The sequence below is a fragment of the Prionailurus bengalensis genome, unplaced genomic scaffold (assembly GCF_016509475.1).
Source record: "Prionailurus bengalensis isolate Pbe53 unplaced genomic scaffold, Fcat_Pben_1.1_paternal_pri Un_scaffold_72, whole genome shotgun sequence".
Lineage (NCBI taxonomy): Eukaryota > Metazoa > Chordata > Mammalia > Carnivora > Felidae > Prionailurus > Prionailurus bengalensis.
The window spans coordinates 100024-127676 of NW_025091172.1; the positions used below are offsets into that span (position 1 = coordinate 100024).

The 27653-nt window shown below is 44.7% G+C and overlaps 1 protein-coding gene across 5 annotated transcripts in view; it reads right to left on the minus strand.

Annotated features, from left to right (window-relative positions):
* Positions 1 to 27233, minus strand: part of LOC122478525 — a 126191-nt gene extending 98958 nt beyond the window's left edge. The window contains exons 1-4 of one of the 5 annotated variants that reach the window (XR_006296061.1): positions 26927 to 27231; positions 26449 to 26504; positions 21471 to 21507; positions 16093 to 16165 (exon numbers count right to left, since the gene is read on the minus strand). Coding sequence is in view for 1 of the 5 variants with exons in the window: in XM_043572079.1 (XP_043428014.1) it covers positions 16093 to 16165; positions 21471 to 21507; positions 26449 to 26504; positions 26927 to 27090 (330 nt within the window). In the remaining 4 variants the exon portion in view is untranslated. Of the gene's footprint in view, positions 1 to 16092; positions 16166 to 21470; positions 21508 to 26448; positions 26505 to 26926 lie in introns of all 5 variants that reach the window. The other 4 variants (XM_043572079.1, XR_006296062.1, XR_006296063.1 and 1 more) reach the window with 4 other exon arrangements.
* Positions 27234 to 27653: the final 420 nt, after the last annotated feature.

Genomic DNA, 27653 nt, shown 5'->3' on the forward strand with positions numbered 1-27653 from the left:
CTCCAACCTGCCCAGAAATGGGTCAGGCCCTGTGAAATCCCAAAGTGCTGAGAAACCTATGAGAAGGGGTTCCTCAGTCTTGCCCAACGTGGGAACCAAAACAGCACTAAAATAGGAGTCAGGAGACCTGGGTCACCCGGATAGGACTCTTACAACCATGCCTGTGGGGGTCTTCTGGTCAGGGGGAGCCAACTTCAAAGGTCAAAGTGGTCAGAAAGACTTCGTTTCTGTCCAGCATCTATTCGGAGTCCTCCAACATCTGCCTGCATTCCTCCAAATGATGGGGAGCTCACTTCTTCCGAAACCAGCTTCTTAGCTCTAACGACAGGATGTTAGGAGGCAGTTGAGAGGCTAGGAGCCAGAACGCGGTGTCACTGAACTGGTGTTGAATCCTTGACCTCTCATGATGCTGGACAAGTCTCCCCACCCGTACCATGGGGTGTTGGATAATAGTACCCCACCTCATCGGCAAATGAGACAGCACCTGGCACGTAGTAGGAATTGTACAGGCAGGAGCCACTCTTAGATGGCAGCGACCGTAGGGTTCACGGCCTGGCCCACAGTGGATGCTCACGAGTGTCAGTTAGGTGAACAGGCAATTGTGAAGGGGCTCTTAGGCTCTGTTCACCCACCCCAGCTTCTCATCCACAGGTTATTTAGGACCTAGGTGGCCTCTGGGGCTGTGACCCCACCCCTCCACGTGCCACCAGTGAGCACAGGCCCCAGCACACTTCCAGCCCCACCCTGCAACCGTTCAGAAACCAGCCCCGCCCTCCCACCCTCCACCTGCAAATATTGAAACAACATATAGGAGGTGTAATCTCAGGAGGGAATCAGGCAGGGAAATCCGGACCAACCTGCAAAGCCGGAAGAGAGGGCTCCCGGGACTCTGGGGCCTGTCTTGCCTTCTCTCCTCACTCCCACCACCTGCCCACCCACACCAAGGTACCCTCGTGCTGCCCACCTTGAACCCTGCCAGGTTTCAGATCAGCCACTACTCCCCGCTGCCTCTCCGCACGGTTCTGTGCTCACCCCTCCTGTGCCTGGATAGGAATAACACAGCCCAGGGTGCAGGGCTGTCAGAAGGATTATGGAAAAGCTGGGCAGAGGGCCTCACGGCACGCAGCTGGCACCATGTAAAGGAAGGCGCCTGAGGGAAGTCAGTAAAAACTTGAGTTTAGGGGGCCACTAGGCCCAGGTCAAACTCCAATTCTGCCATTAGCGAGGTGACCTCAGGCCTCAGTTTCCTCATCTGTGAAATGGAGATGACACTCACACCACCTGTCTGGGCTGTCATGTGCGGACTTCATAAAAACACACGCACAGCGCTCAGAATGGGGGCAGGGGCTCAGACCCACCCTGTGTAAAAAGAGCTCCACGCCCTACCCCCTTCTGCTGCTGTAGACGTTTCCTTAGAATTTATCATGGCCTGACTTCCACTATACATCTGAGGGCGTTTAGTGTCCACCTCTAGGACGCTGACGAGGCAAACAAACAGCATGTGCTCAACATATGTTTGGTGATCACTCTGATTATATTAGTAGCACTAACACCAGCAGCTAAAGCTCACTGGGTTTTGACCCAGGCAGTGTCTTTAAGTCCCTTGGACGTCTGATCTCATCTGCTGTGTGTTCAAGGCCAGGATGGGCAGTATTTTCCGGAGAGGGTCAGACAGCAAACACTTCAGGTTCTGGAATAGGACTGCCAGGTAAAATACAGGCTGCCCAGCGATACCTAAACTTCAGATACACAAGGAATTTCTTTTTTGTGCAAGTATGTACCAAATATTGCGTGGACCATACCTATGCTAAAAGACTACTTGTTGTCCTGAAATTCAGATTCAACCAGGCAATCTGAACTTTAAAAAAAAAAATTAAGTTTATTTATTTATTTAGAGAGCGGGGGCAGAGAGGGAGAGAGAATCCCAAGCACGCTCCACCATGTTAGTGCAGAGCCCTATGCAGGGCTCAATCTCACAACCCCCAAGACTGTGACCTGAGCTGAAATCAAGAGCCTGAGGCTTAACTGACTGAGCCAGCCAGATGCCCCGCACCACCACCACCCCCCCCCAGCAATCTGCATTTTCACTTACTCCATCCGTCAAACCTATTTTCAGGCCACACACAGTCTCTGTCCCACTGTCTCTTGTTTTTATAACCCTCTTTTAGGATGTAAAAACCATTCTTCTCTGCTCAAGAGCAGTTTCACAAAAAGGCTGGACTTGGCCAAGGGGACCCCTGGTATAAAGCCCCCAGCACTGTGCCTGGGGCGCGTATGAGGCCAAAATAAAAAGCAGCCCGGTTGCCACCTGCTCCTCTGAGGCCTGCTGCCTCAGTCCTGACTCAGGGCCTACCCGACCCCACCTGGGGTCTCAGGTGGTCGGCGCCTGGCAGTGCAGGTGGGTGAGTAACGCTGAGCCAGCAGGAGCTAAAGAGACGGAGGCCCCTTGACTCTCGCGGCTGCCAGAAACTCGCAGCGGAGAGGCTGGTTAACGCAGGATATCTGGAGGGTGTCAGGGTGGCTTTAAAAATCGTTCTCGGCATTTGGGCAAAGTGAAGAGGAGAGGGGAAGAGCAGAGCGCAGGTTTTGCTGCTCTGCCTCCCCTGCAAGCGCCCTGGGCGCTGAGGACCTAGCAGGCAGCGTCTCCGGCTGTGCCTTGGACCACGGACCCTCAGACGCTGCTCCCCAAAGGCGGCGCCATGGGCTCCGCTCTGTGCCCTCGCTCACCTGTGCCTCCGGCCAGGTGCCCCTCCCTACATGCTCCAGCGGGCTAAGTGCAACTCAGGCTTCAGCCCAGATGTCCCCTCCTCCCGGGAGTCTTCCTGGCCTCTGCCTACCCGAGCAGGGATCAGTGTACCTCTTCCATGTTCTGTGAACAAAATCTCCTCCTACATCTTCCCCCAAAACCAAGGGGGAGGGGAAGCTCTCTGTCTGCTGATGCCAAGCTTGCAGGCTGTACCCCAAGAGCGGCCGGGCAACACTCCCCCTCCCCGCAGAGACAGACGAAGCATAAAGCCAATGCACAGAAAATCAGCACAGAGACGGGAAAACAGAGAAGGCCCTCATGACATCATCGGGACCCCTGGACAGAACTGCACCTGAAGCTGGCAGTCTGCACCCCAACTTCCCATACCCTTGAACCAATAAAATCAGTTTTTTGAGATTCTTTCCCTTTTGGCTTTGTGTTTCTGGACTTCTTTATTGTTCTAGCTAGCTTTGCAAGGGATTCCCCACAGTGAAATGGGTGAGGCTGGCTACAGCACCCTGCTGTGCTGCTTCTCAAGTTGTGTGACCTCAGTCCAGCCTCTCAACCTCTCTGAGCTTCGGTTTCCCTCATCAGTAAAGAGGAGTTGCTACTTGTACCTACTCGACAGGAAGCTTGCTTTGTGGATTGGTGATTTAGAGCAGTGGCTAATACGTGGGGGGTGTAAAGATGTCTTTATTTCTCAAAAAAGGGAGAAAAAAACAAAAGAAGGAAAAAGTCTACGATAGTTGCTATAATCTGAATTTACTAATGAAACATAACTTACTAAATAATACAAACTAAAGGACCATTCATTCAAGGTCCCAGGCATCACCCAAATCTCTTGAACTCTTGGGGCCTCAGCTCTCTGGCTATTTTTAATTTAAGGTTTTATTTATTTTGAGGGAGGGGGAGGGAGGGAGGGAGGGGGAGTGAGGGAGGGAGGGAGGGAGAGAGAGAGGGAGAGAGAGAACAAGCCAGGAAAGGGCAGAGAGAGACAGAGTGAGAAAGAGAATCCCAAGCAGGCTCCCTGCTGTCAGCACAGAGCCTGACCCCAGGACTGAGAAATCATGACCCAAACTGAAATCAAGAGCCAGACGCTTAACTGACTGAACCACCAGGCACCTCTCAGCTACCTGATTTTTAAAGGGAGGCTCACTGCAAAGGGAGCTGTTCCCATCCTTTATAAACCCGAGTTCCTTCGAGATTCTGTGAGAAAAAAAAGTGTAAGAACCTATTCACTTGTCTTCCTGTACCTACTAGAAGAAAAACACACCGCCTCCCACTGGAGTTCAGCACTCTTAGCTGCTGACCCCCGGGGGCACAGAGTGCTTAAGTGGCAGGGCCAGGAGGCTCACGAGGGTGTTGGACCTTCTTTGGCTGAGGGATTACTTCCATGGGGCCAGTGACCCACCAGACTCAGAGGGGAGATCCAGCTGCCCACCTCAGGATGGCGAGGCAGTCAGGCGAGACTCAGCCTTCCTGACCTCCATTTGAGGGCTCATTCCTTTGGACCCCAAGAAATACCCCCTTCCAGGTCTCCAACACCCTGCCCCCCAGCCCAGGGCTTACCAGGGTGAGCAAGATCCTGTGCTAAAACATCTACAAGTTCGGATGTGACCAGACAGGGCAGCAAAACATCCTTCTGCAACTGAGTTATTTTTATTTAATTTATTTTAGAGAGCAAGAGAGAGAGTGCAAGTGGGGGAGAGGGGTGGGCGGGGGGGAGAAAGGAGGAGAGAGAGAGAGAATCGTAAGCAGCCTCCATGCTCAGTGTGGAGCCCAATACAGGGCTCGATCTCATGACTGTGAGATCATGACCCGAGCTGAAATTAGGAGTTGGACACTTAACCGACTGAGCCACCCAGGTGCCCCTCAACTCTCAAAGGGTAAGCCAAACACAGCGCCTGGTCCTTTCATAAATACCGGTGAATCTTCGGCAGCGACAGCACAATGTAGTGCCGTGTTGGTACGTGACCCCCTGCCATCCCATACATGAGGAAACGGAAGCCAGAAAGGTTCGTGAATCTGCCAAATGGCAGGGCTGGAACTTGAACTCAAGGCTGTCCAGCTGCAAAGCTGGGACCTTTCCCCAACTCCACATTCTCAGAGTAGCTCATAACCATATGCAGGTCATTGGCTTTGGCTCCAGGGTGATGCGGCGAAGGGTTCTAGAGCCAGAACCCCAAGCCGTACCACTGACAAAGTCCATGGCAAAAAAAAAAGATAATTATGTATATATATATATATTTTTTTTTTCCTTTGTTCCCCTGTTCTGATTGTTTGTTTGTTTGTTGGATCGGGCATTTTCTCTATACTTTTCCAGATCCCCTTCTTCATTTTCCTCCCTCTCTTTCTGGATTAAGCCCTATAGCTCCTTTGAGTCACTGCCTGGTCTTTTTTCCCACTCCTGTCATTTTCCTCTTTGTTTGGGCTAAGGATTCCTCACCACCCTCTTCTCCTCTTTTCCAGGATTACTTCAACAAACAAATCAAAGCACACCTGGTGGAAGGCCCAAGCCACCACTCCAAGTAGCGAGAAAAGCAGCCAAAGACGCACCAAAAGAGTGCACACAACACACTCCAAAAACATTTGTTCAACTACCAGGCCGTGGACCGTGTAGGACCCCTTTTTAATACAGTAGAACTCGCAGGTGTGGGACACAGAACAAGCTATTAAAACACAAAAAGGGCAGGAATCAGGCCAAAACGACGAAACTGAACAATTCTCCTCAGCTCTCTCCCCGGTATCTCACCGCTGCGTCAGTGCAGTTAGGCATCAGCAAATTAATGAGAGGAGAGAGGAGGCCCCTGCTCTTGGGCACCCGCAGGAACTTACTCCAGCTCCAAACACACCGTAAACACTTTCATCTAACGGAAGATAAGCTGTGAAATTGGATTTCTGAACCACAAGACAAGACATCACAGAATTTTCTGGCTGAAAGGCAGTAACACACTTCTTAATTGAAGAGTGGTCAGGAAAGAAAGCACATGGAGAGCAGTGCCCTGTGGCAGCTTGTGTAAAAACTGCATTCCATGCCAGGCCTGAAATGTCCCAAAGCTCAGTTCGCTATCAGCATCCCAGGTGGTGCAATTAATAAAGAGCTAGCGTGGGGCCACTGGCACAAACAAGGCAGCTCCTTAGAACCTGAACTTCCTATTTGTTCCATTCCTTGGGTAGGTAACGCCTGTTAATTACTCTGGAGTATTTTCCTTTAGAAATTATTTTGGCGAGGAGAGAGGGAAGATGGCGGCGTAGGAGGACGCTGGGCTCACCGCGCGTCCTGCTGATCACTTAGATTCCACCTACACCTGCCTAAATAACCCAGAAAACCGCCAGAGGATTAGCAGAACGGAGTCGCCAGAGCCAAGCACAGACGAGAGGCCCACGGAAGAGGGTAGGAAGGGCGGTGAGGCGGTGTGCGCTCCACGGACTGGCAGGAGAGAGCCGGGGCGGAGGGGCAGCCTGCCAGCCAAGCAGAGCCCCCCAAGTCTGGCTGGCAAAAGCGGAGGGGCCGGACGGAGTGTGTTCCGACAGCAAGCGCGACTTAGAGTCTGGGAGGTCATAAGTTAACAGCTCTGCTCGGGAAGCGGGAAGGCTGGAGGACAAAGGGAAGGAGAGTTGCTGAGCCCCCGGACGACAGAGCTCAACTTGGCGGGGAACAAAGGCGCTCGCCAGCGCCATCTCCCTCGCCCATCCCCCAGCCAAAATCCCAAAGGGAAACAGTTCCTGCCAGGGAACTTGCTTGCTCCGCGCAAACACCCAACTCTGTGCTTCTGCGGAGCCAAACCTCCGGCAGCGGATCTGACTCCCTCCTGCTGACATAGGGCCCCTCCTGAAGTGGATCACCTAAGGAGCAGCGAGCTAAGCCTGCCCCTCCTGCCCCCGTGCACCTTGCCTACCCACCCCAGCTAAGACGCCAGATCCCCAGCATCACAAGCCTGGCAGGGTGCAAGTAGCCCAGACGGGCCACGCCACCCCACAGTGAATCCCGCCCCTAGGAGAGGGGAAGAGAAGGCACACACCAGTCTGACTGTGGCCCCAGCACTGGGCTGGGGGCAGACATCAGGTCGGACTGCGGCCCCGCCCAACAACTCCAGTTATACACCACAGCACAGGGGAAGTGCCCTGCAGGTCCCCACCACTCCAGGGACTATCCAAAATGACCAAGCGGAAGAATTCCCCTCAGAAGAATCTCCAGGAAATAACAACAGCTAATGAACTGATCAAAAAGGATTTAAATAATATAACAGAAAGTGAACTTAGAATAATAGTCATAAAATTAATCGCTGGGCTTGAAAACAGTATAGAGGACAGCAGAGAATCTCTTGCTACAGAGATCAAGGGACTAAGGAACAGTCACGAGGAGCTGAAAAACGCTTTAAACGAAATGCAAAACAAAATGGAAACCACGACGGCTCGGATTGAAGAGGCAGAGGAGAGAATAGGTGAACTAGAAGATAAAGTTATGGAAAAAGAGGAAGCTGAGAAAAAGAGAGATAAAAAAATCCAGGAGTATGAGGGGAAAATGAGAGAACTAAGTGATACACTAAAAAGAAATAATATACGCATAATTGGTATCCCAGAGGAGGAAGAGAGAGGGAAAGGTGCTGAAGGGGTACTTGAAGAAATTATAGCTGAGAACTTCCCTGAACTGGGGAAGGAAAAAGGCATTGAAATCCAAGAGGCACAGAGAACTCCCTTCAGACGTAACTTGAATCGATCTTCTGCACGACATATCATAGTGAAACTGGCAAAATACAAGGATAAAGAGAAAATTCTGAAAGCAGCAAGGGATAAACGTGCCCTCACATATAAAGAGAGACCTATAAGACTCGTGACTGATCTCTCTTTTGAAACTTGGCAGGCCAGAAAGAATTGGCATGAGACCTTCAGTGTGCTAAACAGAAAAAATATGCAGCCGAGAATCCTTTATCCAGCACGTCTGTCATTTAGAAGAGAAGGAGAAATAAAGGTGTTCCAAAACAAACAAAAACTGAAGGAATTTGTCACCACTAAACCAGCCCTACAAGAGATCGTAAGGGGGACCCTGTGAGACAAAGTATCAGAGACATCGCTACAAGCATGAAACCTACAGACATCACAATGACTCTAAACCCGTATCTTTCTATAATAGCACTGAATGTAAATGGATTAAATGCGCCAACCAAAAGACATAGGGTATCAGAATGGATAAAAAAACAAGACCCATCTATTTGCTGTCTACAAGAGACTCATTTTAGACCTGAGGACACCTTTGGATTGAGAGTGAGGGGATGGAGAACTATTTATCATGTGACTGGAAGCCAAAAGAAAGCTGGAGTAGCCATACTTATATCAGACAAACTAGACTTTAAATTAAAGGCTGTAACAAGAGATGAAGAAGGGCATTATATAATAGTTACAGGGTCTATCCATCAGGAAGAGCTAACAATTATAAATGTCTATGCACCGAATACCGGAGCCCCCAAATATATAAAACAATTACTCATAAACATAAGCAACCTTATCGATAGGAATGTGGTAATTGCAGGGGACTTTAACACCCCACTTACAGAAATGGATAGATCATCTAGACACACTGTCAATAAAGAAACAAGGACCCTGAATGAGACATTGGATCAGATGGACTTGACAGATATATTTAGAACTCTGCATCCCAAAGCAACAGAATATACTTTCTTCTCGAGTGCACATGGAACATTCTCCAAGATAGATCATATACTGGGTCACAAAACAGCCCTTCATAAGTTTACAAGAATTGAAATTATACCATGCATACTTTCAGACCACAATGCTATGAAGCTTGAAATCAACCACAGGAAAAAGTCTGGAAAACCTCCAAAAGCAGGGAGGTTAAAGAACACCCTACTAACGAATGAGTGGGTCAACCAGGCAATTAGAGAAGAAATTAAAAAATATATGGACACAAACGAAAATGAAAATACAACAATCCAAACGCTTTGGGACGCAGCGAAGGCAGTCCTGAGAGGAAAATACATCGCAATCCAGGCCTATCTCAAGAAACAAGAAAAATCCCAAATACATAATCTAACAGCACACCTAAAGGAAATAGAAGCAGAACAGCAAAGGCAGCCTAAAACCAGCAGCAGAAGAGAAATAATAAAGATCAGAGCAGAAATAAACAATATAGAGTCTAAAAAAATGGTAGAGCAGATCAACGAAACCAAGAGTTGGTTTTTTGAAAAAATAAACAAAATTGACAAACCTCTAGCCAGGCTTCTCAAAAAGAAAAGGGAGATGACCCAAATAGATAAAATCATGAATGAAAATGGAATTATTACAACCAATCCCTCAGAAATACAAGCAATTATCAGGGAATAATATAAAAAATTATGTGCCAACAAATTGGACAACCCGGAAGAAATGGACAAATTCCTAAACACCCACACTCTTCCAAAACTCAATCAGGAGGAAATAGAAAGCTTGAACAGACCCATAACCAGCGAAGAAATTGGATCAGTTACCAAAAATCTCCCAAGAAATAAGAGTCCAGGACCAGATGGCTTCCCAGGGGAGTTCTACCAGACGTTTAAAGCAGAGATAATACCTATCCTTCTCAAGCTATTCCAAGAAATAGAAGGGGAAGGAAAACTTCCAGACTCATTCTATGAAGCCAGTATTACTTTCATTCCTAAACCAGACAGAGACCCAGTAAAAAAAGAGAACTACGGGGCGCCTGGGTGGCGCAGTCGGTTTGGCGTCCGACTTCAGCCAGGTCACGATCTCGCGGTCCGTGAGTTCTAGCCCCGCGTCGGGCTCTGGGCTGATGGCTCAGAGCCTGGAGCCTGTTTCCGATTCTGTGTCTCCCTCTCTCTCTGCCCCTCCCCCGTTCATGCTCTGTCTCTCTCTGTCCCAAAAAATAAATAAACGTTGAAAAAAAAAATTTAAAAAAAAAAAAAAAAAAAAAAAAAAAAAAGAGAACTACAGGCCAATATCCCTGATGAATATGGATGCAAAAATTCTCAATAAGATACTACCAAATCGAATTCAACGGCATATAAAAAGAATTATACACCATGACCAAGTGGGATTCATTCCTGGCATGCAGGGCTGGTTCAACATTCGCAAATCAATCAACGTGATACATCACATTAACAAAAAAAAAAAAAAGAGAAGAACCACGTGATCCTGTCAATCGATGCAGAAAAGGCCTTTGACAAAATCCAGCACCCTTTATTAATAAAAACCCTTGAGAAAGTCGGGATAGAAGGAACATACTTAAAGATCATAAAACCCATTTATGAAAATCCCACAGCTAACATCATCCTCAACGGGGAAAAACTGAGAGCTTTTTCCCTGAGATCAGGAACACGACAGGGATGTCCACTCTCACCGCTGTTGTTTAACATAGTGTTGGAAGTGCTAGCATCAGCAATCAGACAACTAAAGGAAATCCAAGGCATCAAAATTGGCAAAGATGAATTTAAGCTTTCACTTTTTGCAGATGACATGATATTATACATGGAAAATCCGATAGACTCCACCAAAAGTCTGCTAGAACTGACACATGAATTCAGCAAAGTTGCAGGACACAAAATCAATGTACAGAAATCATTTGCATTCTTATACACTAACAATGAAGCAACAGAAACAAATAAAGAAACTGATCCCATTCACAATTGCACCAAGAAGCATAAAATACCTAGGAATAAATCTAACCAAAGATGTCAAAGATCTGTATGCTGAAAACTATAGAAAACTTATGAAAGTAATTGAATAAGATTTAAAGAAATGGAAAGACATTCCCTGCTCATGGATTGGAAGAATAAATATTGTCAAAATGTCAATACTACCCAAAGCTATCTACACATTCAATGCAATCCCAATCAAAATTGCACCAGCATTCTTCTCGAAGCTAGAACAAGCAATCTTAAAATTCATATGGAACCACAAAAGGCCCCGAATAGCCAAAGGAATTTTGAAGAAGAAGACCAAAGCAGGAGGCATCACAATCCCAGACTTTAGCCTCTACTACAAAGCTGTCATCATCAAGACAGTATGGTATTGGCACAAAAACAGACACATAGACCAATGGAATAGAATAGAAACCCCAGAACTAGACCCACAAACGTATGGCCAACTCATCTTTGACAAAGCAGGAAAGAACATCCAATGGAAAAAAGACAGTCTCTTTAACAAATGGTGCTGGGAGAACTGGACAGCAACATGCAAAAGGTTGAAACTAGACCACTTTCTCACACCATTCACAAAAATAAACTCAAAATGGATAAAGGACCTGAATTTGAGACAGGAAACCATCAAAACCTTAGAGGAGAAAGCAGGAAAAGGCCTCTCTGACCTCAGCCGTAGCAATCTCTTACTCGACATATCCCCAAAGGCAAGGGAATTAAAAGCAAAAGTGAATTACTGGGACCTTATGAAGATATAAAGCTTCTGCACAGCAAAGGAAACAACCAACAAAACTAAAAGGCAACGAACGGAATGGGAAAAGATATTTGCAAATGACATATCGGACAAAGGGCTAGTATCCAAAATCTATAAAGAGCTCACCAAACTCCACACCCAAAAAACAAATTACCCAGTGAAGAAATAGGCAGAAAACATGAATAGACACTTCTCTAAAGAAGACATCCGGATGGCCAACAGGCACATGAAAAGATGTTCAACGTCGCTCCTTATCAGGGAAATACAAATCAAAACCACACTCAGATATCACCTCACGCCAGTCAGAGTGGCCAAAATGAACAAATCAGGAGACTATAGATGCTGGAGAGGATGTGGAGAAATGGGAACCCTCTTGCACTGTTGGTGGGAATGCAAATTGGTGCAGCCACTCTGGAAAGCAGTGCGGAGGTTCCTCAGAAAATTAAAAATAGACCTACCCTATGACCCAGCAATAGCACTGCTAGGAATTTATCCAAGGGATACAGGAGTACTGATGCATAGGGGCACTTGTACCCCAATGTTTATAGCAGCACTCTCAACAATAGCCAAATTATGGAAAGAGCCTAAATGTCCATCAACTGATGAATGGATAAAGAAACTGTGGTTTATATACACAATGGAATACTACGTGGCAATGAGAAAAAATGAAATATGGCCTTTTGTAGCAACGTGGATGGAACTGGAGAGTGTGATGCTAAGTGAAATAAGCCATACAGAGAAAGACAGATACCATATGGTTTCACTCTTATGTGGATCCTGAGAAACTTAACAGAAACCCATGGGGAAGGGGAAGGAAAAAAAAAAGAGGTTAGAGTGGGAGAGAGCCAAAGAATAAGAGACTGTTAAAAACTGAGAACAAACTGAGGATTGATGGAGGGTGGGAGGGAGGGGAGGGTGGGTGATGGGTACTGAGGAGGGAACCTTTTGGGATGAGCACAGGGTATTGTATGGAAACCAATTTGACAATAAATTTCATATATTTAAAAACTAAAAATTCTCCTCAAAAAATTTCCAGGAAGAAAGGACAGCCAGAGAAGTGCTCAAAGGAGACAGAAACAATATATCTGAGCACGTTTTTGGAATAACACTCATAAGACGCATAGCCAGGCTTGAAACCAAGCATACAAGATAGCAATCTACTGCTTCAGAGATCAAGGACCTAAGGAATGGTCACCATGAATGCCGAAAATGAAATGTTGTAAACGAGTTACAAAACAAACTGGATGCAGTGACAGCAAGGATGGGAGAAGCAGAAGAGAGAATCAGTGAAATAGAAGATACAATTGTGGACAAAGATGAAGCAGAGAAAGGAAATTACTAGACCACGAGGCAGGTACTAGAGATCTAATTGATTCGGTGAGATGAAATATTAGCCACATAATAGGAGTCCCAGAAGAAGAAGAGTGAGAGAAAGGGGCAGAAGGTTTATTTGAACAACTTATACCTGAGAACTTCCCTCTTCTGGGGAAGGAAACAGGCATCCAAGGTCTGGGGGCACAGAGAATTCCCTTCCAAATCAACAAAACCAGGGCAACACCATGACATGTCAAAGCAAAACTGGAAAAATACAAAGATCAAGAGAGAATTCTGAAAGCAGCTTGGGACAAACGGGTCTTAATCTACAAGGGAAGACACATAAGGGTAGCAGCAGACCTGTCCAAAGAAACTTGTCATGGCAGAAGGGAGGGGTAGGAAACGGTCAATGTGCTGAATGGGAACATATGCAGCAAAGAATCCTTTCCCCAGCAAGGCTGTCGTATGAATAGAAAGAGAGAGAAAGGCTTTCCCAGACAAACAAAACCTAATGGAGTTCATGACCACTAAACCAGCCCTAGAGGAGATCCTAAGGGGCGACTCTGTGAGTGGAAAGCAGCAGAGACTACAAAGGACCAGAGGCCTCACCAAAAGCATGAAACCTTAAGATAACACAATGACACTGAATCCATATCTTTAACTAATCCCTCTGAATGTCAATGGACTCAATGCCCCAATCAAAAGACACAGGGAATCAGAATGGATAAAACACAAAGCAAAACCAAAGAACAAGATCCATCTATATGCTGTCAACAAGACAGCCCCCAGGACACCTCCAGAGTCAAAGTGAAGCTATGGGGAACCACCTATCATGCTACTAGAAGTCAAAAGAAAGCTGGAGTCGCCATACTTCCACCAGACAGACTAGATTTTAAACCAGAGACTCTAGTAACAGATTCACAAGGGCGTTTTATCACAATTAAGGGGTCTATCCACCAAGAGGAGCTAACAATTACAAATGTTTATGCCCCCAAAGTGAAACGCCCACATATATGAATCGATGAATCACAAACATGAATAAATGTATAAACAGAAATACCATGATTGTAGACGACTTTAAGACTCCACGCATGGCAATAGGCAGATCGTCAAGGCAGAAAATCAGTACGGAAACACAGATCCAGTGTGTCACTGGACCAGATGTATTCAGATATACACAGATATATATTGGCCTTCATATATACATTTATATACCTGGATATCAACACCGATATATTGAGATCTTTTCATCCAACAGCAGTAGAATGCACATTTCTCTTAAGTGCACATAGAACATTCTCCAATATAAGTGACATCTTGGGTCACAAAACAGCCCTCCAGAAATATAAAAGGACTGAGATCATACCTTGCATAGTTTCAGATCACAACAATGAGCACTTACTCATTCTTTCTCTCTCTCACTCTCTTTCCAAGAGAAATACAAACATTACAAAAACATTTAGCTCAGCTCCTTCCAAGAAAGAGAAGAAAAGAATAATAAACCTTGTGGGGCAATGAGCCATGGATGAAAACCACACACAGACAGTAGAATTCCATAACCAATATGTTGACAATGGAGTTGACAGAAAGTGATGTACTAAAAGAACAGACACTAAAGAAATGTTTTCTGCAAAGAAAAATTAGGGTAGGGGTAAACCATTAAAAAAGAGCATGGTGGGGGGAACACGTAGGTGGCTCAGTCAGTTCAGCGTCCAACTTCAGCTCATGAGTCATGATCTCCCGGTTTGTGGGTTTGAGCCCCACATTGAGCTCTGTGTTGACAGCTCGGAGCTGGAGCCTACTTTGGATTCTGTGTCTCCCTCTGTCTATGCCCCTACCCTGCTTGCACTCTCTCTCTCTCGCTCCAAAATAAATAAACTTTAAAAAAATAAAAAAATACCTTAAAAAGCATGGGGGGAGAAGAGGAAAAAAGGTAAAAAATATAAGACATGACCAATCAATCAAGCATGAGCTTAAGACAAGGAAGAAAAGGAGAAATGTGAGCCAAGTAAGGTAAGTGGAAACAACATACATTTTTCAACAGGTACGTAAGTAGGACTGGGAATAAACTATGAGCAATAGTCTCTTTTAAACCTTTTAAAGATATATATATATATAGATATATAGATATATATATATACATATACATATATATATAATGTATACGTAAAACAGAGGCTTTGATTCACAGTATATCCCTAATAATACTGACTTTTATCACTCTACAGTTATCTGGTTATAAATACTGTAATAAAGAATTTAAGTTTTTTCACGATAAAATAAATTGTTCAATTGCTGGCATCTATCGCTTCCTAAAAGCTATCAACTCTTACTAGACTAACAAAAGAACAGAAAAAGAGAGGTTCCTAACACATCAACTTTCACTATGGAGAAAGAATTGGGAATGAGAATTCTAGGAAGAAATGTGAACCTTCAAAGGACGTATGTAATGGGACACAGATGGGGTTGAAAAAACAAAGGCTGAGGACCTTTTCTCTGCAATTCTAAGCTCACAATGGGAGGAGACTAAAGATATATGGTAACCTTCTTTCGTATGTAACTCCTGATTTTCTCAATAGAATCGCTTTGCGTTTATACGTATTAAACACTAAACGGAATATAAACTGAAGCCTTACTTTTTAAATTCACATATTTAATTGTGATACATCATGCGTATTTCATTACTTTTCAAATTCCATTCTACGGAATTCCATTTCCCTACTCATTTTTTCACATTCAAAACCTATGACATTGCTTCTTCCAAGCAAGACTTCATTCTAGGAGCTCCAGGAGTCAAACAAGTATGTTTCCTAACCTCCAGTAGCTTATAATGATTTAGGGGCTTTGAAATGAATATTTAAATAAATAGCAGATGTCTGAAACTTTAAATTTTAGAATCTGACACAAGGACTAGGAGGGGATATTTTTAAAAGCTAGAATATGAAAGATTTCTGAAATTAGAAACTTGACAACTTGGCTAAGAAGAGCCTCTGCTCATAGGGCTACTCTTCTCAGCAAAATATGTATTCTTCAGGGAGATGCACAATTTTCACTTACTCCTCATGGAGTTATTTAAAAATACAGGGGAACACCTTTGTAAGGTAAATGTTGAGAAATAATGCAAACATCTAAATTTCTACATTTTCTAATATTATTTTAGTCTAAATATAGAACAAAGGATAGAGACCAAGGAAAATCCTGTATCTCACCAGAATAAAACTTGCCCGGGGCGGGGGCCACGTACAATAGATACTTGGATCCAATAAGATTTCCTTTAGGCATGAGTATTATCAGTCATGTTACTATCACGGTAAGAATCCTTATCCTTAACCAAATGTCGCATTTCCTCCATTATGGGAAAGATTTTCCCAATATAATTTTACCGTCATTATATATTTTCCAGCCCATTCTTTTCTCAGCCTCCACCTCTAGGATTTACCAAAGTAAAACAAAACAAAACAAAACAAAAAATTCAACACGTCATGTATCTGTCAAGGGGTTTGTTCTTGCTAACTTTCCATTACACACATAAAATGATGATACAGGCTACTGTTAAATTTTAAGAGTAAATACTGGAGAAAACTAAATTCAGAGCAGGAAGTGAGTTTCACAGGTGGGTACTTTACCTTGGTACCGAAATCTAAGCCTTGGCTAGGTGATGTAGGCCATGAATCATCAGGACCAGGTTTGTCGGAAAGCCTTTAGAGCAAAAATATACAACAAAAACATGTTCATTTATTTAAACACAAAATTTCAAAAATTAAGGGAAAGCTCAGCTATCTGTTTATTCAATGAAGTTTCTTGGTATAATTAAAAGTTGGCCTCTGGTTTTTTCATTAAGTTTTATTTTCATTCCAGTAATAGGAACATCCAGTGATGTATTAGTTTAATATAGTGTTTCACCAACTCCATACTCACCCCGTGCTCATCATGACAAGGGCACTTCTTCATCCCCATCACCTCCTTCACCCCTCCCACCACTCAGCTCCTCTCTGGAAACCATCTGTTTGGTCTCGGCAATTAAGAGCCTGTTTCTTGGTTTGTCTCTCCCCTTTTGTTCCTCCTTTTGCTCACTCGTTGTTTCTTAAGTGCTACATGAGTAAAATCAGATGGTATTTGTCTTTCCCTGACTTTGCTTACCATACTACTCTCAGACTGAATCCAGGTGAGCAAATGGCAAGATTTCATTGTTTTATGGTTGAGTAATATTCCAGAGTGTGTGTGTTGTGTATGCATATACATATACACACACAAACATAAATATAGGACTTCTTCTTCGTTCACTCATTTGTCAATGGACCCTTGCGCTGGGTATTGGAAATAATGCTGCAATAAACACAGGGGTGCGTGTGTCCCATGGAATTCGTGTTTTTGTATTCTCTTGGGTAGTATCCAGTAGTGCAATTACTGGATCATAGGATACTTCTGTTTTTAAGTTTTGGAGGAACCTCCATACTGTTTTCCACAGGGGCTTCACCCATTTGCATTTCCACCATCAGTGCAAAAGGTTTCCTTTGTCTCCACATCCTCGCAGACACTTGCTTCTTGTGTCCTGGAGTTTAGCCATTCTGACAGGTGTGACGTGGTATCTCGTTGTAGTTTTGGGGAGCATCTTTTCATGTGTCTGTTGACCATCTGTATGTTGTCTTTGGAAAAATGTCTGGTCATGTCTTCTGCTCATTTTTAAACTGGGCTTTTTTGGAGGGGGGGGGATGTTGACTTGTATCAATTTTTTATACATTGTGGATACTAACCCTTTACTGGATTTGCAAAATATTTGCAAACATGTTCTCCCATCCCAGAGGTTGCCTTTTAGTTTTGACGGTTTCCTTCACTGTGCAAAAGCTTTGCAGGTTGATGTAGTCACCATAGTTTGTTCTTGCTTTGTTTCCCTTGGCTCAGGAGACAGAACTAGTAAAATGTTGCTACAGCCACAGTCAGAGAAATGACGGCCTGTGCTCTCTTTAAGGATATTTTATGGTTTCAGGTCTCACACTTACGTCTTTAATTCCTTTTGAGTTTCTTTGTGTGTATGGTAAAGAAATTGCTCCAGGTTCATTCTTTGCATGTGGCTTGTCCACTCTTCCCAACACCATTTGGTGAAGAGACGGCCTTTTCCCCACTGCATAGTCTTTCCTGTTTGTGGAAGATGAACTGACCATACAGTGGTGGATTTAGTTCTGGGTTTTCGGTTCTAGTCCATTGAGCTATGTGGCTACTTTTTACGCCAGTACCCACCATACTGTTTGGATTACTACAGCTTTGGGATAAAATTGAAATCTGAGATTGTGATACCTCCAGGTTTCCTCTTTTGCAATATTGCTTTGGCCATTCAAGGCCTTTTGTGGTTCTATACAACGTTTAGGATTGTTTGTCTAGCTCTGTGACAAATGCTGTTGGTACACTGACAGGGATTGCATTACATCTGTAGATTGCTTTGGGTAGTGTAGACACTTTCAAAATAAGTATTCTTCCCATCTATGAGCATCGGATGTCTTTCTCTTTCCGTCACCTTCAATTTCTTTCATCAGTGTTTTACGGATTCCAGAGTGCAGGTCTTTCAAAATTTGGACCCCGTTTTAAAAAAGCTTTCAGTTCTCTATTTTGCCTCCACCTCTCCTAACCTGTGAAATCTCCAGGAAAGACCCAGTCTGAGTTTCCATGACCAAGGGTGACAGGCAGGGAATTCTCTGAAATGGTTGAAAATTAAATCTATAAACGTTACCACAATGACTTCTCACCTCACATCTGTCAGAATGGCTCCATTTCAACACACAGGAAACAATAAGGGTTGCTCAGGGTGTGGAGAAAAAACAACCCTTGTGCACCAGTCATGCAATGTAAATTGGTATCGCCACAGTGAAAGCCAGAGTGGACGGGCCTCAACAAATTAAAAATACAAATACCATAGGATCCAGTAATTCCACTAGTGGGTATTTATTTACCCAAGGGAAATGGAAATACTAATTTGAAAAGATATATGCACTCCTATCATTATTGCAGCATTATTTACAATAGACAAGCTATGGAAGCAACCCAAGTGTCCACCAGTACATGAACAGACCACACACACACAAACGCATACACACACGCATACACACATACACACACACACAAACACACACAGACACACAATGGAATATTATGCAGCTATAAAACAGAATGAGATCTTGCCACGTGTAACATCATGGATATACCTTGACGTAGGAGGCTAAGTGAAATAAGTCAGTCAGAGAAAGACAAATCCTATATGATTTCACTTCTTTGTAGAATCTAAAAAGGGGAACAAATGAACAAACAGAGAAAAAGCAGAAACAGGCCCATAAATGCAGAGAATTGACTGTTGCCAGAAGAGCGGGCCAGTGGGGGGATGGACAAAATGGGTGACGGGGAGAGGGAAGTTCAGGGTTCCAATTATAGAATGAATAAATCACAAGGCTCAAAGGTACAGCATAGGGAATCTAGTCAGTGGTATCGTAATAGCATCATACATTAACAGATGGGAGCTACGCTTATGGCGAGCATCGTGGAACATCTAGAGATGTTGCATCACATATTACATTGTGTGTCAGGTAGACCTCCATTTAATAGACCAAATTTAAGGTTTCTATGTTATGAGTGGAAGTACTAACTAGAGATTAAAAGATTAAAAATTCCAAAGGCCAACTTTGTTCCTACACTGCTCTTGCCTTATTTAGGTCCATAATAACTAACAAGACCTTCCACGCCTTCAGGGAGAGACACTGTGATCAAAATGGTCCTGGTAGTTGTGCCTCTATTTCTCTATACGCTGCCTGAATATTTTCTTCCCGATGAGCTCCCACTGCTATATCACTCTTCGGCATGGTTCAGTGGCATTCTCCAACCTTTCAATCTTTAGCCTATGAAGGCACAGACTCGTACAAGAATGGGCTCAAATGACCGAGGGTAGGAGCCATGTCCTGCTCCCGGAGAACATGCTAATTGAGAGTCTCAGTCATCCACACAGTCTCCTCAACATAGGCATGTTATCACCTATCCAGATGAAGCTCCCTAACTGATTTGACAAGTCAGTCCTACCCCTGCCCAGCCCTCCAGGTACATGGGAAGGGCATCAAAGATTTAGGAAAAGAGGTGGAGTGAGGAGACAGCTTGCCTTGGGCCATACATCTCTGTTGTTCAGAATCTCCACCCCCCACCCCAATTCCTTCAGAGGATCTAAGCCATCCTCCCTCAGTTGGGGTGGAAGTAGATGATATCATAGTTCTATTTGCTGTAAACAGACTCTTCCCAGCAGCTCAAATGATTTTTAATCTCTCTCATCAGAAAATCTGAAGTATGCTCGCACCTTCAATGAACCCAACACACACAAAACCATAAACCTGGTCGGGACCCTCTTGAACACTCTAGTTGAATATGCCTTTCTAAACAACTCCACTAATCCTGGGTCCTTCATTCCTGTCTTTCACCTTTATCTCACTTGGCATAAACCCCCATATTCTGATGTCTCTTCTAAAACTCTTATTCCTATCCAACTCAGTGTTGTTCTTCTTGAAACCTGCTCTCTTCTGTTAATTTGATTCTTACTCTCCTTCATTGTGTTCATTAGACCCACTCTCCAGCTTTGTATTATTAAAACATTTCCCTGCACAATGAAGACAAAAAACAAAGAAGGAAAGGAAAGAAAGAAACCAAGAAAAGAACCCGAATTGAAATCTCATTTCTGTCACGTATCATATCCAAACAGGTCACTTCAATCTCTTTTGTGTTTCAAATTCTCCATGGAAACAACCATTGGGCAAGGAGGTTAAACAGAGGTTGAAGTACCAGAGGGTATTTTGAAGAATTAATCTCTGAGGTTCCCTAAATCGTGAGATTCTAAGTGCTTTTGATTTGGCCTCTGGAAAAATGGAGAGTCCTTCGCTAGCAGAAGTGGAAAAATTAATGGAAAAAAAAATACCAAGAAAACCAGAGAAGAAAGTAAAAAGGCAAAAACACAGTACAGAAAAGTCATGGGGAAACACATCTCCAAACAAAGAAAAAGCTGCCTAGAACTAGTCAAGGGTACTAACCCAAAGGGAAACCAGACTGGGAACTTAGGCAACAGAGAATCATACAGCAAAATCCTCGAAAGAGAGGCTGAATTTAATTAACGTAACATGGTCTACAACTAGATATCCTTCCCTTACAGAAAAATCATTTGGCTCAAAAGAGGAGATATCACCACATCTAAGGTGCTGCTTGACAAGATCTTGCTTATTATGTAAAAGCCGTGACACCATGGCCATAGCTGACATCCACCCTAAAATCTCTGATGGCAAAAACAAGGGACTAGTTACCACTGCACTAATGACTTTTGTTAGCACTAGTGGTCAAATATATAAGAGCAAATGCTTGGACTAACCTGGATTCTTAAGAAAACCCTAAATTAGAGTTCCGACATCATTACCTTTGACATTCTGAATTGATCTGCACTAGGATCTGTATCTTCATCTCAGAGCTGCTGAGGAACCAGAGAATGGATGTGGAAGCTTCACGGGCTGATGGGCAAACCCCTCAGCTACCCATTAACTATGGAATCATGGGGCGAGTAATCCACCTCCCTGAACCGCATTTGCCAAAGAAATAAAACGTAGGCTACAATAACACAGCTACTTTGCAAAGCTATGCGGTGACTATACAACTGAACAGATGTTACCCATAAGAAATAGTGTCTAGTCCAGGGTAGAACACTCAACAACTCCTTTTGTTCTCTGCATTCCCTTAGGAAACACATAATTTTCACTTCATTCATTTCCTTTCCTTTCCTTTCAATTTCCATTTCATTTCATTTCATTCCTTTATACTTTGAGAGTGAGTGCACACAGAAAGAGGGGAAGATATCCCATGGAGCCTGTCAGCACAAAACCCAACGTGGGGCTTGAACTCACAAACCTGAGTGGAAATCAAGAGTCACACCCTTAACCGACTGAGCTCCCCAGGTGCCCCAACAAATGTCATCTTTACAAATCCATAAAAATCCTACCTGGTTATAGAGTCTTCCTCAGCATTCTTATCTCCTCCTAGAGAAGAAAGCAAAATACATGTTAAATCAACAATCGAAAAATAGAGGAAATTACAAGTGTATGGCTTATGATTGGTTAAAAAGTATGCCTTTGGGACCACACCTGGAAACCACACTACACTGAATGGTAATTATACGATTGGTAGGGTTCAAGCACTAAGAAATCTTACTTTCTCCTCTATTAAGACCAAAAGCAAAAATAGGTTTTATTGGAATTTGACACCTACAGGTGAAGTGATGTTTACATTGACCATCACTGACCGACTCTAAGACACTGGAGGAAAATGGTATTGTTAGGAGAATGATTATCAGAGCTGACAATGTCAATCTGAAACTAGCACGATTTTTCTGGACTTACACTATTAGAGTAGTTAAAAGAGAGTATGTTTATTTTGCTGTAACATGACAGAACTTCCCCAGCCCTTCAGTAGAGACTGTTCAGTTTCAGGATGAAACACCCCCTCACAAAGTGGGCTCTATAGCTATTGTCCTTTGCAGCATGGCCACACCATAGCAAGCACACTCTCCCTGACCTTATTTCCAATGGCAAGGTAAGTAAGAAGGATTTGGCATTCCACTTTGATAAAGTTCTAATCTCTTGGGACTGTCTCCTTCCATTGCTAGAGAGTCCATCTACACCCACCGCACATCACAGAGGAGGATGATCCCAATGTGAGTGCTATGTAATGGTTCACGATGTCATTTTTCTCAACCCTCCCCATTAGGTGACACACATCTAGAGAAATCATGCTTTTTTTCATGGAAGGCATAGGTCATCAGATCCTCTACTGAAGAGCAACAAAACAAAACAAAGGGCAAAGAATGTCTTGAATGCCGACCTTCAATTACCAGGGAATTTTAACTTTCTAAACATTCAAAGATATCCATTGTATGATTCTAACTACATGACACTCTGGAAAGAGCAAGGCTATGGAGGTAAGGGTTGGGGTGAATGTAGGGATAAAGGGGTACAGCACAGAGGACGTTTAAGGCAGTGAAACTCTTTCACACGATACCACAAAGGTGGACTCACATCATTACACATTTGTGAAAACTCATAGAATCTAGAACACCAAGGATGAACACTAATGCAAATTAGAGACTTGGCCTCAAAATGAAGAGTTAGTGTCCATATAAAACGCACCACTGTTCTCAGGGTACCTGGGTGGCTCAGTTGGTTCAGCGTCCAAGTCTGGATCTGAGCTCAGGTCATGATCTCACAGTTCATGGGATCAAGTCCTGCATCAGGCTCTGTGCTGACAGCACAGGATTCTTTCTCCCCTCTCCCTCTGCCCCTTGGCTGCTCACACACATGCATGCTCTCTCGCTCAAAACTAAACCAAGGAACTGAAAAAAATATACTAGTACAAACGGACCACTGTCATGCAAAAGGTTGACAACAGGGGAGGGTAGGCATGTACGGGGATATGGTATGTGGAGACTCTCTGTACTTCCTATTATATTTTGCTGTGAACTTAAAACTTCTGTAAAGAATAAGACTTATTAAATGTATAAAACAACACCAACAACAAAACATGGTATCCATTGAAGCCTCTCTTAGCGTATATTAACGCACGATACAGTCACCTTGAAAATTAAGATAGAGATCAAAGTAACACAGTAGGGGGACTGTCTCCCATAAGAAGTATATGAAAATACATAAAGCAAAATGCAAAAATACAAAAGTTATTTGTATACTTAGGCAAGAAAACAATTGGTGAATATGATCAAATATTATAACTATAAACAGGGATTCAGCACTATAGGAATCAAACCTGCGTTTTCCTTAAAATTAAGAGATTTTACTCTAATTTTAAGTCGAAAATCATTATGCTTATCATATCTAAGAATCATAATGAGGGGCGCCTGGGTGGCGCAGTCGGTTAAGCGTCCGACTTCAGCCAGGTCACGATCTCGCAGTCTGTGAGTTCGAGCCCCACGTCAGACTCTGGGCTGATGGCTCAGAGCCTGGAGCTTGTTTCCGATTCTGTGTCTCCCTCTCTCTTTGCCCCTTGCCTGTTCATGCTCTGTCTCTCTCTGTCCCAAAAATAAAAAATAAACGTTGAAAAAAAAATTAAAAAAAAAAAAAGAATCATAATGAAAGCTTAGCCACATAAAAAAAGATTATAATGACCTAATATTGCCCTAGTAATTTTTGTGCAAATACCGACTTCATATGGATGATGAAACTGAAACCATTACCATGGTAACCATCATATTACTTGCTAGTGCAATAAACTCTTAAGACAGCACCAAAAATTAAGTCAGGGCTATTAATTCCTATGCAGAACAGGTTTCATCCAGCGGGCCACAGAGGGCTACCCTCAGAACATCCTACTTGAATGACTGGCCCTTGGTGGTTCCCTGGGATCTTGGATTTCAGGAGGATTCCCACCATTCCCTAGCTGGTTAAGAGTCGCTCACTCTGCCTAAGTGCTGGTACAATCAATGTGCTTCAGGCCGCACACTTGATTTCCTTCTGGAAACCTGGAATTTGGGGACATGCTAAGGAGAAGATGGCTATGTGATTAGCATTTCATGAAACCTCCGGCACTGAGTATCCATAAGCCTCGTACTGGCCCACAACATTTCACTTGTGCTGTCCTAATTTCATGCTGGAGGAATTTAGCACATCCTACTAACTCCACAGAGAAAGGATTCCTGGAAGCCTGCGCTTGGTCTCCTCTGGCCTTCACCCCATGCACGATATTGCTCGGTGCAGATTGGCCTTTCCAGCCTGTCCCCATACCAAACCACAGGCACGAGTACAAGTATATGCCGAGGTCTGTGAGCTCTTCTAGTCAATAATCAAATCTGGGTGTCGTTAGGGTGCCTCCAACACAACTGAGTTATACGAAATTTCTATTATTTGGGTTGATGTCTTACACGTGGTTACAGTCAGAAGGTTATGTCACAGAATACCTTTCCTGGAAACTCTTTCTCTTGGTATTTGCCTTGAAAAGTCCTACATTCCTATATATCCATTTGAAGAATGGTTTAAAAGGAATAGATGAAATCTTGATGTCAGAAAGCGTGCAACAAGCAACAATCCTATTTTACTCAGAAAAAAAAAAGAGAATCCTGGTGGTTGCCACTATGTTCTACCATATACAAGTTCCTCTCAAATATGAAAAATCAGTTAACTTTCTCCCACACACTAGGACTTAGTTCATTTTTTCTGGCAGATAGGAATCAAGAGAAGTAACAGGGATTGTTCTAGAAAAAACAGAACTATCAGACCCAGTATAAAAACATACTACTGATTATAGTTTTTTGTTTGTTTGTTTCCTTTCCTTCATTTCTTAGAAAATTAAAAAATAGTTCACCTATTAAAGGCAGTCATTGCCAAGATAATCAAAAGTCATAATTACTGTGTCCTCATTCCCGCTGCTCTCCTCTGTTCATCTGATAAAGTCCTACTCATTCTTCATGTCCAATTTAAATGCCTGCACACAACCTGGAAACCTCGGAATCTTCTGAGAGTTCTCTCTCACCCCCTAACTTTTTAGAGTCAGGAATCACAAATTCGTATTAAGTATACTGTTTCGGTCTCTGCTTTATCTTTCCCCTGCCAGCGCCCTAGTCAAACATGAGTTCTTAACTGATGATTTTCGCAGGGAAAAAAAAGGCACCAAATATTATTCTTATTTCTTAAATGATTAAAACAAAGTTAACCAAAACAAATGAGAAAGACACAAGGCCCAGAAAGAAAAATTAATGGAATAAATTGAACCCCCTGACGTTTTCAATCTACACAGCTGAAAGTTTCATAATGGCCTAATACTAGGCTAAGGAAACAGGAGCTTCCTTTGCCTCCCAGTCTCTTTATGTGGTTTCCTATAACCTATCCTCCATATGAGGCTTCAGCAAACTACGGCCACAGGCCAAATCCTACCTGCCATCTGGTTCTGTAAACAGTGTTTTCTTGGGGCATAGTCCCATGTCTTCACTTGCATACTGCTATGGCTGCTTTCACACTACAAGGGCAGAGCTCAGAGACCACATCACCTAAAACATTCACTGGCTCTTTAGGAAAAAGGCTTGGTGATCTGTATTTTATGCATCAACCGGAGTGTCCTAACTCAAATCTAATCCTATTAGTCTTCTGCCTCAAATCCTCCAAAATCCCTGCATCAAATACTGCTGGCTCCCTCCCTAAGAGCCATTGCACAGTCTTCATTCTTGCTAGAGAATCACAACTTTATTTGGATATTTATTGTCTCCATACACAGAGAAGGTGGCCTCACCCCGGCTTCAAAAAGAGAAAGGATTATTCTAAGCCAATCACAGAACCTGATTTACCAGGGACCCGTTGCGAATGAGTGTGTGACCTAACCTAGTCTTTAAGATGTTAGAGGAAGTCTGCTGCAAGCCTCTTCCTAGTGAAAAGAAACACCCAAAGGAAAGCAGTCCTTCCCACCCACTGGAAGTTGCCGTGCGAGAATGTGACACCTGGAGCCGTGGCTAATTAGCCACCCCGGAAAGGAGAAAGGAAAAGACCACCAGCTCCAAAACTGAACAAGAGACGACTGGCATCCTGATGACATCACTGAACCATCAAAACGTTTCTGGTTCCTGCTGTTTTAGTCACTGTTAGACGTCACCCATTACTTGCCGCTAAAAGCATTCCACCGAAGAAATTGCCCGAGGCCTATCGGGGAAGATCTACTCCTTCCTACAGCACTAAGAAACTTCCGTAAGCTTGTCTTCCCTAGGTATTCACCCCATTCCCAACCATTGTCCTAGCACACGTTTTCTACCAGCAAAACCCAGCTGCTCATAAATCCCGCTAAGGTCACTCGCACACCTTCGCCTCTGCACTGCTGTGTACCCCGCCAAGCACGTAATCGCGACAGTTTGCAAACACTGTCAAACACACAAATGTCGGCCCTTCTGCCTCTCTACCTGCCAAACTGAACGACTCACTCTGCACGCTTACCGTCGATTCTACCCAGTCCTTGAAAACTCGGATTCCTCACCGGGAGCTTACGGTACCTGGAACAAATGCCAACACAAAATAACAATGATCGCTACAAGCTCTACGAGACTCTGGCACCTAGTAAGCACTAAATAGAGTAAATAACACAAAGGACAGTGCTGAAAACAAACTCCTGGGGTGCAGAGCCTGGTTTGGGAACGTTTGTATTCTACAACAACAGGATAACACTTAGCAGCTAACAGGCACTGAAGAGTTACTTGTGAAGTGAACAAATGGACATGAATAAATTAAATTCCTCTGAAAATTCTTCTTAAAAACCACAGAAACTTTTCTGTTTCAAAAACCGCAGGGACAGCTCTCTTCTGTTATGAGCACCTTAATGATCCCAACGCTGTCTGCTCGATCTTTGGATCCATCTTTGGAAGCCCCCTCCCCCAGGATCGCGCCCCGAGCCCCCGCCCCCGCCTGCGGCACCCACCTCCTTCTTGACGGTGCGCAGCAGCCTCTGTCGAGGGTCCGCCTCTGTGGGACGAGACGAGGGGGCACACGGTCAGCCCCGCGCTGGGGACGGGGCCGGGGCCGGGGCTGCCGTCCCGCCGCCCGCTCGCCCTGCGCCCGCTTAGCTGCGGCGCCGGAGGCCATGGCCGCGCGCGCTGCGTTCCAAGCCCAGGCGGCGGCGGGGCCTGCTCTCTGGCCGCGCAGCGTCAGCCGCGTTCGGCGGGGCCGAGCGCCCGGTTACGTCAGGCCGCGCCGCGCCTCCGCCCGCGCCGCGCCTCCGGTGACCCGCCGCCGCGCTTCCGGTGGGGCGCCGCCGTCGCCGCCGCCGCGCTTCCGGTGAGGAGCCGCCGCCGCCGCCGCCGCGCTTCCGGTGAGGAGCCGCCGCCGCCGCCGCCGCGCTTCCGGTGAGGAGCCGCCGCCGCACATCCGGTGAGGAGCCACCGCCGCCGCCGCGGCCCGCTCCCGGTGAGGAGCCGCCGCCGCCGCCGCCGCGCTTCCGGTGAGGAGCCGCAGCCGCCGCACATCCGGTGAGGAGCCGCCGCGGCCCCGCTTCCGGTGACGACCCGGCGCCGCAGACGCCGCGCTTCCGGTGAGGAGCCGCCGCCGCCCGCCGCGCAGCCTGGCCCCTGGCGGGAAGGTCCTCGGGGCGTCGCACGCTCTGGGCCCCTACCACCAGCAGCCCCGCCTCCGCGGGAAGCCCCGCCTCC